The sequence below is a fragment of the Canis lupus genome, chromosome 10 (assembly GCF_011100685.1).
Source record: "Canis lupus familiaris isolate Mischka breed German Shepherd chromosome 10, alternate assembly UU_Cfam_GSD_1.0, whole genome shotgun sequence".
Classification (NCBI taxonomy): Eukaryota; Metazoa; Chordata; class Mammalia; order Carnivora; family Canidae; genus Canis; species Canis lupus.
The window spans coordinates 25,360,291-25,375,504 of record NC_049231.1 but is presented as its reverse complement, the minus strand read 5'-3'; the positions used below and the strand labels follow the sequence as shown (position 1 = coordinate 25,375,504).

At 37.6% G+C, this 15,214-nt stretch overlaps 1 protein-coding gene and 1 long non-coding RNA gene across 2 annotated transcripts in view; one reads left to right on the top strand and one right to left on the bottom strand.

The window, feature by feature from the left end:
• The first annotated feature begins 177 nt into the window (after nt 1-177).
• LOC111097643 lies at nt 178-15,124 on the top strand. Its single transcript, XR_005365561.1, has 4 exons — nt 178-483; nt 993-1,130; nt 3,390-3,582; nt 12,421-15,124. It is a non-coding gene; the product is annotated as an uncharacterized LOC111097643 (long non-coding RNA).
• The window catches only part of ST13 (ST13 Hsp70 interacting protein), a 31,726-nt gene continuing 22,056 nt past the window's right edge, over nt 5,545-15,214 (bottom strand). Inside the window, exons 8-12 of the mRNA NM_001252418.1 lie at nt 12,495-12,597; nt 11,164-11,280; nt 8,531-8,579; nt 6,511-6,644; nt 5,545-5,956 (exon numbers count right to left, since the gene is read on the bottom strand). Of these exons, the coding sequence (NP_001239347.1) occupies nt 5,828-5,956; nt 6,511-6,644; nt 8,531-8,579; nt 11,164-11,280; nt 12,495-12,597 (532 nt within the window). The 3' untranslated portion in view covers nt 5,545-5,827. The remainder of the gene's footprint in view (nt 5,957-6,510; nt 6,645-8,530; nt 8,580-11,163; nt 11,281-12,494; nt 12,598-15,214) is intronic.

Here is a 15,214-nt window from a genome sequence, read left to right as displayed (position 1 = left end):
CACTTCCGGGTCTTAGCGCGCAGTGTCTCCCAGCCAGAGGCCGCAGGGGCGGAAAGAGGGGAAAGGCGGGCCCAGGAAAGTCCCTTGTCTCTGATTGGTCCGCGGACGTGTGTGGGCGGGGCATAGAAGCGCTGGCCCAATCATGCGGAGCAGCCTGACAGTCAGAAGGCCGGGGGCCGCCCCCTGGGTCTGACCCGGGTTGTCTCGCGCTCGCGGACCTGGCAGGATGTGCTTCAACAGGGGCACGTGGAAAGGTTTAGGTGGCCACCTTCCCTGCGTAAGACTGACTGGTAGCCGGCAGGATGGGGATTCAAACATCACTATTTCTTTGCGAGTTAACTCGTATTTTCTCTCGACGATATTTTTAAACTCACATTTTATCCGAAAGGAAGTGTTGATTGGACAAAAGTTCAACACTTTTGAAATCTCCCGGGTGTTGTAGGAAGACAAAATGGAGCTTGAGATCAAAGCGATCGAATACAGGTGGGATTATTCTCGTGATCAACTAGGAAAGTCACTTAACCCTTTTGGTTTTCCCTCTTTTATTTGAGAGAGAGGGCGGGCAGAGGGAGAGTGAGACTCTCAAGCGGACCCCGTGCTGAGGGCGCTACCCAGGCGCCCCAGTTTTCTCTTTTGTTGAGTGTTAATACAACTCCACTGCCGTAAGGACTGCAAAAGCTAATTTTATGTATACGTACTTTATAATAAATGCTGAAGGAAAAAAAACTTCACAAGTTCCTAAGAACCAAACGACAAAGAACTGGAGAAACCATTTTCAACCTCTAACCTGTCATACTATGAGACACGAGGTCTTAGGACTCCACCCTGCTTGAGTGCCATTGCCACGTCTCCTCCAGTACCAGTACCAGCTGGTTTCAGTCTCAGTACCAGCTGAGTTTATTTACCCTTGCAGTACTGCTGGTGATAATTCAAGGAGTGCTTCCTACACGTCTGCTCTGTGCTTTACTATGTCCGTTATATTTACTCCTCAGGAGACGGCCCTAGCAATGTTTATCTGGTCATGTTTCCACAAGATTTGTACAAAATGTTTTAAGCACCACTGGTTAAGATCTTTACACTTAAACTCTTCATTTATGGTGATGCTGCAGTGACCACAAACTACGTGAAAGGTGAGTTGGGGACACAAGTAGATTTATGGGGACACCTATTTATGTGTATGGTCCTTACTCCTAGACCTCCTGTTGCAAAAATGGCCTCCAGAATACTCTCACCACTCCCTAGGATCATTACAGAAAACCGCAGGTCCGAACATCAAATGAAAATAGTTTGCTGGCACTGAAACAGAGAGGCTGGTCTGTTTTAATATTTAAGCAGAAGACACAGTTCTTTTTAAAGATTTTGACAGAGAGCCAGCACACACAAGCAGAGGGAGTAACAGAGAGCAGCTCTCCTAGCAGTAAGGTGCAAGCAGGGATCCATCTCGTGATCCTGGGATCGGGACCTGAGCCAAAAGCAGACATTTAACTGACTGAGCCACTCAGGTGCCCAGAAGACTCAGTTCTCGTTGACTCATCAAACTGGAAGCGCTCTCCTGTCAAGAATATACTGGACTATGTAGCATACAAATTTTTTTATATGTTAGTAATTCAACACAATAGAATTGATCAGAATTCCCACTTGTAGGGCACAAAATCAGAGCAAGTAACATATTCATACATTCTTCTGCATCCCAGCAATCAAAATAATTTTAATCAAGATACAGCATTTTCTACTGAAAACACTACAATTAGCAGAGGTGCCTGGTACCTTAGTCTCAGGTCAGACTCTTTTTGGCTCAGGTCATGATTTAAGTCATGAACCTGCTTAAAATTTTCTATCTGCGGGAGCCCTGGGTGGCTCAGTGGTTTAGCACCTGCCTTTGGCCTAGGGCATGATCCTGGAGTCCTGGGATCCAGTCCCACGTCTGGCTCCCTGCATGAAGCCTGCTTCTCCGCTCCCCACCCCCCATGAATAAATAAAATCTTAAAAAAAAAAAATTTCTATCTGCCCCTCTGCTCAACACCTCCCTCTTGCGAGCACTTTCGCTCTTAAAAAAAGCAATTGCATAGGTATACCACATATTAATACTATTTCTGTAATTGATTTTGACTTTGTTTTTGAAAGTTGAATTGTTCCCTTTGTTCTAACCATTCACTTTTACATCTAATTTAGTATTGATAATTGTAGATTTTCCTTAGGGCTTCCTGAGTTTTAGGGGCAGTCTCCCTTATACAAATAGCGTATTAGAAAATTATGCATGTCCTTTTATACCTATGGCATCAAACACAAAAGTGAGTTAAACGAACCTATCCAGAACTTTTTTTTTTTTTTTTTTCCTATCCAGAACTTAATTCTAATAGATCATTCTACAGAAAATTGTGAATTTACACTCCCACCAGCACTACACAAAAGGTCTCACTGAATTACCAAGGTATTTATAACTCACCAATTTAACACGCCATAGTTTACTCTATGAAAAGCTTAACAGCTATTTTAGTATTTGTTGCCTATTTACCTCAGGGTTATTTTCCTCCCCAAACTGGGCACTCTAATAGGTATGCTATATTGGTTGTAAATACTCAACTTTGAAATTACTGCACCATAATTTAAAAAAATATTTTCTTGTCCCCAGTATTGGGCCTGCCACGGTGTTCTAAGCACTTCAATTATGCTACATCTCTTACTATTAGGAGAAACCCGTTGGGCGTGCACATTCGCACAATGATATGTGGTATTCCTTATTCAATCAACCCTCTTCAAAAGTATTTTGTTTCCGATTTCTTGAAGTCACGAACAATTCTACAAGAAACCAGCTTGTACAGACTGGGCAGTAGAGCACAGAAGAGGAAGAGAAATCTGAAGAACAAGCCTAGTGAGAATACCAGCTTCCCAAATAATCAGGGGTGTTAACTTGGGCAATGTACTTAAAAGTGCTTGTTTCCTCATCTATATAATACAGGAATAAGAGCACCTGCCCTTATGGTCATTATCAGAATGCAGTCAAGGCTTTCAAACTGATTACAGTGTGTCTGGCACCGAGCAAGTACTACTTATCTAAGTGGCTACTTGGGTGCATTAATGTTAAATATTACAATATCTCTAAAATACAAGTTGTTTCTCCCTTATCCCATTAGGCCAGTTATTTCCTAAAGTGGCATCCTGCTAATTGTTACCCCAGGTATTTTCTCCCTTTCTTCTGTGGTGTAGTTTTTTACTGGGAACATGACCACACAGCAGTGGATCATTTTTTTCTAGCTTTCCTTGCAAGTAAATATTGTTTCAAGATTAAAAAAAGGCCAATGTCAGGAGAAGTAATAAAATCTTAACTATGTGTATCAGCATCAGTATCTCAGTATGTGCTTCCCTTGTGCCCTCTCCTGTTTCCTCAGGCTAGAAGATCAGCATCAGAGCAAGCACTTTTGGCCTCAGAAATGGAAGCTACCTTCTGAGTACAGAACGGCTTACCTCTGGCCTGCAATCTGGAAGAAAAGTAAAGCTGTTTAACACCTAATACCTTCTTAGAAGTCACTGTTAACAGCACTTTATAAACTGAAGCCTACTATGTCCAGCAAATAACTTAAGGTGAGTGGCTCAAGACCTAAAAGAAACAGAACATGTACTCAGGAAAAAAAAAAAAAAGTGTGTGTGTGTGTGGGGTCAGTATCCAGTTTGAAACCATACTTTATTTTTAATGTAGCTAGAAATCCAATAACTATATATATATTTTTTTCAATAACTATATATTTTTAAGCAAAAAAAACCTCCTTTACTTTTCCTTCTTATAGCATTGTTAGCACAAGAAAAAACACTTCTTGTTTAGAAATGATACGGAGTTTCTATGAAAATGAATGTACTTCATATTTGTGGAACTTAAAAGCACAGGACACATTTCCAGAAGACCAATTTTACTTTTACCCATTTATAGTAATATTTGCAGTGTTAGAATGTACTTAATATATAATTAAGTAAATCAAATAAGGAACCCAAAGGAAACTGGTCTTGAGTTATTCACAGCACACATTAGAAAATTTGAGAACACACATTAACAAAAAAACCACTGGCAAGCTCAAACGCAAGTTTATATGCTGAGTATTTTTAAAGGGTTTAAAAAGCATGCTCAGTTAGCATACAGCCTTTTCTCACTTATATAACAGATGCATTTCTATCTGCATGTGTACAGCAAAAGGTTAGAACCTTAATCAACTTACTTTTGATATTAGAAATGTGCTATTTCAGAAATGTATTCCTTGGAATTTTCTTCACTGCTCCTACCACTGAATCTTCAAATAGGCAAAGTACAGAGGGTCTCATCCCTTGAAACCGTTTTTAAACATGGTTAAAATGAAAGATAGGTAGAAACCCAGCAATTCCTGTACAGCGCCTGGACTTAGTCTTAATTAAATGTAGGAGTTGAATGTACAACGGAAAACTATCATTCCTTTATCCTTGGAAGAGAGGAAGGGAGAGAGAGGAGATTGGGAAAAGGTGCAGTATTTAAGAGCTGAATAGGAGCAGGACGACTCATAATGCCATCAACTCCGCAGCGAAGAACCATGGATCTCATCAATTTTATAATTCATGTTGGATCAAGAAGTTTGGTTCCTTTCCGTAGATCAATGAATTCAAACCTCATACTCTCCCAAATATGAAGATGAATAACGTAAGATAAACTCCAACTGCAACAGGTATTTCCTAAGTTGAAGACTGAACACCAAAGGGAATCCCTCCTTCCAACATCTTTTGACATGGCAAGATTTCGCCTAAGTGGAAACCTAACATTTAGATATGAAATCGCTTGGGCCAAGTAAGAAACTACAGCTGTTTTGAGTATCACCTTACATAATCACTATATGTATTACATATTAAACCCAGCATTACATATGCTTGCACAATTACGCTGTGAATGATAATAGTATTGATGATGCCAGTGAAAGGGGCTATCTTTAGCCCAAAAAGAGTACTGGGGCGGGGATGGGAGGTGGTGAAAACAATTAAAAAGCACACAAAGAAATGGGTATTTTCTGACCAGGAAAGGTCACTCTAAACACAGAAATATAAAAAGAAAAGTATTCCCTTATTTCCTCTATGTGGAAATAATGCAAAACATTTATTTTCTGTATCAGACAAGAACACAGCTAAGTAATCCAACTCTACTGCAGCATTATAAAAATCATCCCTTCACCACAGTGTAAGATTTAAATGCATCTGCATAAGGGTGCACATCATATAAAAGGAGTAAGGTTGCTGCTGCCCTGCCAAGCACTTCCGGTCCCTACCCAGGTCCTACTGCAGTACTGGTGGTCCCAATGGTTTTATCCAAATAAATCGTGTTTAAAAAGTAAAACATTTAAAAAGACAAGTCAAAATACCTCAGTAACCATACTTCCAACTCAAACTTCATCTATTTAAATGTTATATTTGCCTCCTGTTAATAAACCTTTATTTCACTCAAACTGAGCAATAATAAATCTTCCACACTGAAGTAGCTTCCTTGCCCAATTAATCCAAAGGGAAAAAAACTGAAATGATTAGTAAAGAAAAATGTAGGGACTAACACACTCTTTTAATGTTTTTAAATATTTTTAAGGTTTAAAAAGTGTTTAAAGTTTGTAATTCCTAGTAGGAAAACATTATCTGAATGAATACCCTAATGGCAAACCACTGTAGAATGTTTCAGTTGCATGTGGGGCAGAGGGGTAGGGATTCTCTTCACAGCACCCCAGCTTTCTTCTTGAGAAGGTCAGAGGTACACTGGTTTGTATTATTGCGACATCCATTAGGTGATCGAAGTTGCTTTTCTTTCAGCAAGGGCTTTGTCAGAAGGGCATTATGCTTGACCTCCAAATTTGGCTGACAATTTACTGATGAGATTCATAACCTTTGGGTTGCTCTGATATTTTGACATATTTGCTGGGTTCTGGGCTACATCCTGGAAGGCCACCATAACTTCTGGATCCTGCAAAGAAAGGTGGTGGGGTATTTTTTTAGTATTTAAAAAAGAGTTCTGTGGTTTAACAAGTTTATTACCCTAAATCCTACATCTTTATTTAGACTGACAATTTCGTCATGGCCAAGTTAAATTGGGGTCTGGACAAGTCCCTCAAGTTAAATATTACTAATGTGCACTTCAAAATCAAATGCCTAATTACATCACTTAAACTAGATCATGAAAAAAAGCATACACAATTTTGATAAGAAGAATCACTAAACTCTCTACTCTTGAAACAAATACTACACTATATGTTAACTACAATTTAAATAAAAACTTGGAACATAAAAAGAAAAAAAGGACAACTGGATATAATCAAACTATCACAGAGTATTTCCTATAAATCAATTTTTAGTAATTTAAGCTACTTATTCTGAAGAAAAAAAAGCCTAATTGTGTAATTAGCTATTTGGTAACTCAGAGAAGTAAAACATGGCTAATAGAGTAACTTTTGTCTCTACATAGAATTAATGAAAGAAATGCCTATGATAAATGCCCAACTTTGTTCTTTCAAGTCTTACCTGCATGGCTGCAAGAACCTCTGGGTCACTAAGAATTTCATTGAGCCCAGGCATTCCTGCCATTCCAGGCATCCCCCCTGCCATTCCAGGCATTCCTCCAGGAAAATTACTAGGCATTCCCCCTGGAAAGCCACCTGCAAGAATAAATGAAGTAACTGCACAGACACCAACCATATTCTGAAGTAGTCTTACAGCAGCACACTACTTCCTTCTGATGAAAATCACACCCACACTCCCATGTGCATATGCAAAGAACAAGGGGCCTACTAAATACTCTAACTGGATGTAAGAAGACCTAATTTTACCTTGAAATTTTCTCTTAAAAAAATAAGGCTGTAAGTCAACTTTGTTACTTTCTGCATTTATTTTTTCCTAGTAATAAAACTGTTTTTTTAAAAAAAGACAACTAACCTCACCTTAAAGAGAAAGCTAACAGTCCCTTGATATTACAAAATTTAAAAGTCTAATAAATCATTTTGGTCATATTTTCTCACTCTAACATTATGTTTCAATTTAAAGATCTAATTAGTAAGACTTTGGCTGTTTTTAAACATGTTTAAGTATGTTTAAACTGTATTGCTCTAGAGAGAGCAGTCATTCTTTTAAGTACTATATGAAATGTTTGTTATAAAAAGCTGTGGATTTCTATCTCCACCCTAAACAGAATCCAAATCTTTGGAAGTGAAAATCTGCATTTTTAACAGGCACTCCTGGTGTTTCTTCTTTTCACTGAGAACAAAGCTCTAGCAACAAAGATTTAATTTTCCCAGTGTATTTTTAGATTATAAACCCAAATTATCACCCAGTTTTTCACTACCATAAACCTTTTATGTCCATTAGAAATATTCTGAAATCAGTTATGCCAATATACACATCCTAAAGGGAAACACACATTACCTTAATATATTCTATATATCAAGGGTGACTATATATAAGATATCATAAAGAAACACATATAATAAACTCATTTCTGCCGGCTCAATAACTTAAATATGCCTATAAATAGTAAGTAAGGTAAGGGAATCTAAAAGGGCCTGAAAAGAACTTCTTAAAAAAAAAAAATTACTGGCCCAAAGCACCAGGAGTTAATCAGTCTACTTGTCAAATTTAGATAATAAAATCCACATAATAAAAAATTATATCTAGTACTAGTCTATATTTTAGTGGTTGTTTTCTTCAGACAGCAAGTCACCCAACATATGGTCTTTGTTTTTAAAGTTGCTTGGCACATGACCTTTTAGAATAAAGGTATCTTTTCTAGCCTTTGACCATATAACTTAAGTTGTAGCCAGTGGCATATAGCCATTAAGGGGTGTGTAAATGCCTCTGTAAACCTTCCTTCGGAAAAAGGAGATTATTATTATTAAAGCTGAAGGCAATTGATTCCCCATTAGAATTACAAACTTTACAAGAATCTCTTCTGGTTCTTTAAATTTCACACTGCCTCATTCGGGAAGTATTCAAAAATTGTTCTTTAGGTGCCTTTTTAACTGCTCTTCTACTTGTACCATATAGGCCGGCCTCTGCTATCACTGAAGGCTTTGGCCCCCTGGTAATTTCTAATCACTTGACATTTACAAAAAACAGCTTACATTTATTTTTACCCTAGACTCAAAATGTTTTTTATGCTTAGTAATTCCTAACAGGGCTTTTACCTAGTATCTCATGAATATCAATGTCTAACAGAATAAAATCCCATTATGACAATTTAGAAATACTTAAAATACATCATAATTAATTCATAGGTCTCTAAGAAAAATACAATGCTCAAACCTCAATAAATGTTAGCTATTATAAAAAAGTATACTGCTCAAAGCATGAAGAAAATAACATACTGTATTTCTATTAACATTTAAGTTTTAAAGGAAAATGAAACTTTTAAGAAGCTAACATTCTAAAGGCTTTTCAATATTCCAGGGACTAACAGTACTAAATATAATAGACATACATGAGCCCCCAAATCAGAATGTTCTCCAATTATTTACAATACTAATAGTTTTAATTTTTCTTTTAAAAATACCTGGGAAAGAGCCATACTGAGCTCCTGATTGTCGTCTGGCTTCTTCCTCCTTTAATACAAAGAAATAAAGAAATCATATAGTGGTGGTGTTGGGGAGTCTACTGTCCACGGTTACCCTAAGCCATGCAAAATCATGAAAAAATTGTCAAATCGGCAAGTCAGAGAACTTAAGAGACAAGTTTCAAAAAGCAATATGAACTAAAGAATACACAACCCTCAGTCCCCATTTTGAAATTTCCCAGCTAGGCTGTCCTTGAGCATTACTTTAGGTAACGATGTGAAGTAGTGTTTTACTTCTACTTGGGGCAGGAAAAGAGCAACACCTGGAAAGCAATTCACTGATGTCTGTCTGTCCTTATGCAAAGTAAAAATTCTTAATGTTGATAAACTTCAAAATAAAATGACATGGCTAGATTACATAGATTGCCAATGACTTTTGTTTCCCAAGATCATCTTTTCCATACTTTCTCTATGTAACTTAATACAATCGGAATTTACCAATTTGTTATTTTTAGCAAAGTAAAAGAAAAAATATATTTCTGTCATAACCAGTTATAAAGTCATCAAGAATATACAAATGTGAAAATTACTTTTGAATACAGTAACTATAATCCTAATATATTAAAATGCTTTAAAAGCATTTAATATTAACTTTATTTTTTAATATTAGCTTTATTAAATCTTACTAAATTCAGAGACACGCCTGGGTGGCTCAGCAGTTAGGTGCCTGCCTGCCTTTGGCCAAGGGCATGATCCCGGCATGGAACCGGCTTCTCTCTCTGCCGATGTCTCCGCCTCTCTCTCTGTGTCTCTCATGAATAAATAAATAAGATCTTAAAGTATTGAATTCATTCAGTATAATTAATTATAAATTCATGTTATTTTGTTAACTATTAATATTAAATGACAAAAATTAGGATGTAAGGCTATATAATATAGCTTTATAACCTTTTATTCAACAACGATGGAAAGAACTACGTGAAACCTGACAGCAACAAATGCAAAAAGCTAATCCAGTAAAATAAAAAAGAGGAGAAACCTTAAGAACAGCAAAAATATTGTGGATGAATTATGAATACTTTTCTTTCTTCTAAGTTTTATGATTTTATAACTAAAAATGAATAGAGTCTATTTTATCTTATTTTTATTTTATTTATTCATGAGAGACATAGCGAGAAAGAGAGGCAGAGAAATAGGCAGAGGGAGAAGCAGGCTCCATGCAGGGAGCCCAATGCAGAACTTGATCCCGGGACTACAGATCACACCCTGGGCCGAAGGCAAGCGCTAAACCGCTGAGCCACCCCGGGATCCCCTAGTCTTTTATTTTATTTTATTTATTTATTTTATTTGTTTTATTTGTTTTATTTTATTTATTTTTTAAAGATTTTATTTATTTATTTATTTATTTATTTATTTATTTATTTATTTATTTATTTATTTATTTATTTATTTATTCATTCATTCATTCATTCATTCATTCATTCATGACAGACCGAGAGAGAGAGGCAGAGACACAGGCAGAGGGAGAAGCAGGCTCCATGCAGGGAGCCTGACATGGGACTCAATCCCAGGTCTCCAGGATCACACCCTGGGCTGAAGGCAGCACTAAACTGCTGAGCCACCTAGTCTATTTTAAATAGCTATGAATCCACTATTGGAACCGCTGAGCCACCTAGTCTATTTTAAATAGCTATGAATCCACTATTGGAACAGAAGGAATCATAAAACTCAACAAATCAGGGCAAGCATCCACAAGAAAACAAATAATACTGACAAGTTTTAATTACCTGAGCAAAAAAAAAAAATTCCTAATTTTAGGAGGACACAAGAATATAAACTGGTGATATATAAACTAACTAAGGAGGGATCCCTGGGTGGCGCAGCGGTTTGGCGCCTGCCTTTGGCCCAGGGCGCAATCCTGGAGACCCGGGATCGAATCCCACATCGGGCTCCCGGTGCATGGAGCCTGCTTCTCCCTCTGCCTGTGTCTCTGCCTCTCTCTCTCTCTGTAACTATCATAAATAAATAAAAATTAAAAAAAAAATAAAAATAAAAAAATTAACTTAGGAATTTAAGAACAAAAACAAAAACAAAAAAAAGGAATTTAAGAACAGAAATATCCCTACAAATTGGGAGATAGTGAAGGAAGGAAAAACTAAGTAGCATCATTACCCTACACAACTGCAGCCAGCATGAAATAAGAGCCAGGAATTAGAATGATATCCTAAAACTCTATCTACTCTATTTCCCATTAATGGTTTAGCTATAGGAGCACCTGGGTGGCTCAGTGGTTGGACGTCCTGATCCCGGGGTTCTGGGATTGAGTCCCATATGTAGGGAGCCTGCTTCTCGCCTTGCCTGTGTCTCTGGCCTCTGTGTCTCTCATGAATACATAAATATAATCTTAAAAAAAGGGGGGGAGGGCGGGAATCCCTGGGTGGCTCAGCGGTTTAGTGCCTGCTTTCGGCCTGGGGCGTGATTCTGGAGTCTCAGGATCAAGTCCCACGTCAAGCTCCCTGCATGGAGCCTGCTTCTCCCTCTGCCTGTGTCTCTGCCTGTGTGTGTGCATGTGTCTCATGAATAAATAAATAAAATCTTAAAAAAAAAAAAAGGTTTGGCTATAGAAACTTTACCCTCTGGGCTCTTTCATGTTCTTCCCGAGCCTTCTTAACCCTTTCTATTCTTTCTTTGATCTCTCGCTCTTCACGTTTTCGTTCATACTTCCTCCGATGTTCAGCAATTTTCTGGGCCTACGGAAAAACAAAAAGCCACAGAAAAAATGCTTTCTTTAAAAGCTGAATAAGGGCAATCCAAATCGCCAGTTTTGTAAAATAATTATTTTTCTTTGTGAAAAGGCTTAAATTCAACACACAGTTCTGAGCGATAAATTTACTTTACAGAGAAAGACCTTACATAACTCACAGTTTAACAAGTCCACTGTGAAACAAAGAGGCAGAGACTGAAGTTAGAAGTGTTATAAATTTCAAACAAGTAACTAGTGCAAGGATGTCAAGTGCAATTCTTGCCTGATACTAGCCATGGGAAGGCAGAGATTGAAATGCACACACCAGTATTGCCATAGTCTAACTACACTGAAGTTTTCTTGTCCATAAAATGAAGGTGGGCAGGCAAAGAGAAATAAGTCTTACAGAAGGCTGTAAAGATTAAGAAAAAATGTATGTATCAGGCACTAGCATATAGCCTGGATCAAATATCTGGAATATATTATTTATTCAGAAAATAAAGTAAATATACGAAAGTAATATTCAATTGTTACTTCAGCTTGTTTACCATTTTCTAAGAATCTCGTGTTCTAGACTCTCTTATCATAACCTTGCTGGAGTTAGTCATGTTATGAAAAGAAAAAAGAACTCAAAGTCTCTGATTATAGGTAAGTTAAATCCAGTAATTTCCACTACCTTGTAACCTTTGGGAATAAATTCTTGGTAATGTAACTTCCCACAAAACTGAAGAATTTACCATGTAAATGCACTAAATTGATTTTAACAATTATCTTTAAACAGAATATCCTAGCTTTTGGAGTCACTATTATCATTTTTAAAATAATGAAACATGCTAACTTCCATAATGTCCTCATGCTTTATACAGTTGCTGCATACACCTATAAGAAACAAGGACAGAGCAGATGCAACCTTGGTCACACTTTATAAATCTTCTATTTCTTTCCTTGCTGTAAACTTGATGCTCCCCCCCTCCTATTTCTAACTCTCTGATTACAACTCTATTACAGGCTTGCAAACAAAGTAACAGAGCTTGCTGTAATGCAGCATTAAAAATAGAGGCGTGATAAACTATTGAAGTTTCCTGAGTACAAACATCAGTGATTATAGATGGAAATATCCAAATATTTCTTCGTATCTGTTTTGCAGGTAAATTACTGCCAGAAGTACTAGAACCACAGAGCATCACAATAATGACATTCTCTTTCTCTACTTGAACATACCCTGGGTTGAACTTCTTTCAGCATTGCACTAGCATCTTCATCATAATCCAGTTTACAAGCAAGGGCAAGATCATGTGCTGCTTCCTCCCAATGACCCAGAAGTCTGAAACAGATTAAATTCATTTTAGGGGCCTTTTATACATATCAACTAATGTGGTGGTGTCTTTCTTTCTTTTTTTAAGACGACTTTATTTATTCATGAGAGACACACACACAGAGAGAGGCAGAGACACAGGCAGAGGGAGAAGCAGACTCCATGCAGGGAGCCCGGTGTGGGACTCGGCCACGGGACTCCAGGATCATGCCCTGAACCAAGGGCAGATGCTAAACCACTGAGCCACCCAGGGATCCCCAAAACATAAAACTTTTAAAAAAATTATATAGAGCTACAATTGTCAACAATTTCAACTCCTTAAAAACAGGATTAACATAATATACACTTAGCATGCTATAAGGCAGAAAACAATACATGTGTGCACATTTTATTAAAAGAAAGACGATAAATCAGAAACTGAAGGCTGGTGGGATAAGGTAAGAATGGACTAGAGGGGACCACAATGGAAATGAGACTTCCCTGGTACACCTGTCAACTCAGTTTTGACTCCTTAAATATGCAAATATTTTATATATGTGAAGAAAATTAACCAGAAAAGACTGGAATAAAAAAAGGTTGTTTACCACACAGAGCATAAACCATACAGGAAAAAAAGGAACATACACATACATGCATTTATTTATGGTGTATGTATGTATGTATTTATTTAGTGTGTGTGCAGGTAGGAAAACAGGGGGAAGGGAAGAGGGAGAAGAAGAATCTGAAGCAGACTCTCTCCCACGACGCGAAGATCACGACTGAACCGAAATCACCCAAGCTCTCCAAAAGTCAGGTAATTTTTAAAACAGTATTTTTGGGACGCCTGGGTGGCTCAGCGCTTGAGCATCTGCCTTCAGCTCAGGTCATGGCATGATCCCAGGGTCCGGGGATAGAGTCCCGCATCTGGCTCCCTGTCAGGAGCCTGCTTCTCTCATGAAAAAATAAATTAAAAATTTTAAAAAACAGCAACAATATTTTGACTGTGTATCTTAAGTGGAATATACTCTAAGGATAAAAGCTGCAACATACAAAACACAACATATAAAACTTTACTTAGAATATTATTTCAAAATAGGATTATAATACTTAGAATATTATTTCAAAATAGGATTATAAAACAATCTTATGTTATCATACAGTAACACAAGTAAATATATTATGAGTAAAGATTTTGAGTCTAGAATAGTGTTAAAAAATGCAAAATAGCGGCACCCTGGGCAGCTCAGCGGTTTAGCACCACCTTCAGCCCGGGGCATGATTCTGGAGACAGAGGATCAAGTCCCACGTCGAGCTCTCTATATGGAGCCTGCTTCTCACTCTGTGTCTCTGACTCTGTGTTTCCCATGAATAAATAAATAAAATCTTAAAAAAAAAAAAGCAAAATAAAAGGAAAAATATTTAATATTGAATTTTAATTGGAAAACCCCAAATTTCCACTTTTTCCCTTAAAATCATTGTTTAAAAGATGTTTTTTCTAGGGCATCTGGGTGGCTCAGTTGGGGAAGTGTCTGCTTTTGGCTCAGGTCCTAATCCCAAGATCTTGATATTGGGCCAGAGTCCAGTTCCCTGCCCAGTAGGGAGTCTGCTTTTCCCTCTCCCTCTGCTCATACCCATTAGCACGCTCTCTCACAAATAAATAAAATGTGTTTTTTCTAACTCGGTTCACTGTAATGACATAAGTAATGGTATCCCGGAGGAACGAACACACCTAGGGCTAAACTTTATTTTCTATAAATATAATCCTCACAAAATGAACCTGGTTTCTTAGAGAAATGGTTAATTCTGAATCTGGGAGAAGCAAAACACAAGATGAGCTCATCTACCTTGTACTGGAAGGCAAAGAAATAAAAAAATTAAAGGAAAGAAGGAAAGGGGGGCAGGCAAAGAAAATGCAATCAAAGATAACCACAGTCTCTGGATGATCAATAGCAATGCATAAGCTTTCTGACACCCAGAGCATTAATACATCTTATCCTAACCTTTTTCCTCTACCTTTGACATGCGTCTTCATAATCATTAGAGCTCCTTTTTTGAGTAACTTAATACAGCTGTCCCAAGCATATCCATCTCATTTCCATCCACACTTGAAGGGCAGTTCCTTTCCAATCCATGTAACATGTAAATGTCACTGGAAATCTCATCCTCAAGCCACCAATACTCACTTGTATAACATTTTCATTTCCAGAAATAATGTCTAATCTAGGATAAATTCACCTCTTTATTGTCTTCTTTTCCTGTGTTTTCAGGTGATCTACCTAACAGCAACTAAAGTAGTTTAAGACTAAGGAATTTGGGGATCCCTGGGTGGTGCAGTGGTTTAGCGCCTGCCTTTGGCCCAGGGCGCGATCCTGGAGACCCGGGATCGAATCCCACATCAGGCTCCCGGTGCATGGAGCCTGCTTCTCCCTCTGCCTGTGTCTCTGCCTCTCTCTCTCTCTGTGTGACTATCATAAATAAATAAATAAATAAACAAACAAACAGACCGACAGACTAAGGAATTTCTTCTTCTAGAACATATTCTTTAATGTTAGGTTACACAAAGCAAATCTAAAAATAAGAGAAAAAAAAAATAAGAGAAAATCTGAAGGTCATGCTCTTTCTTAGAAGTAATTTTTGATCCTTACCT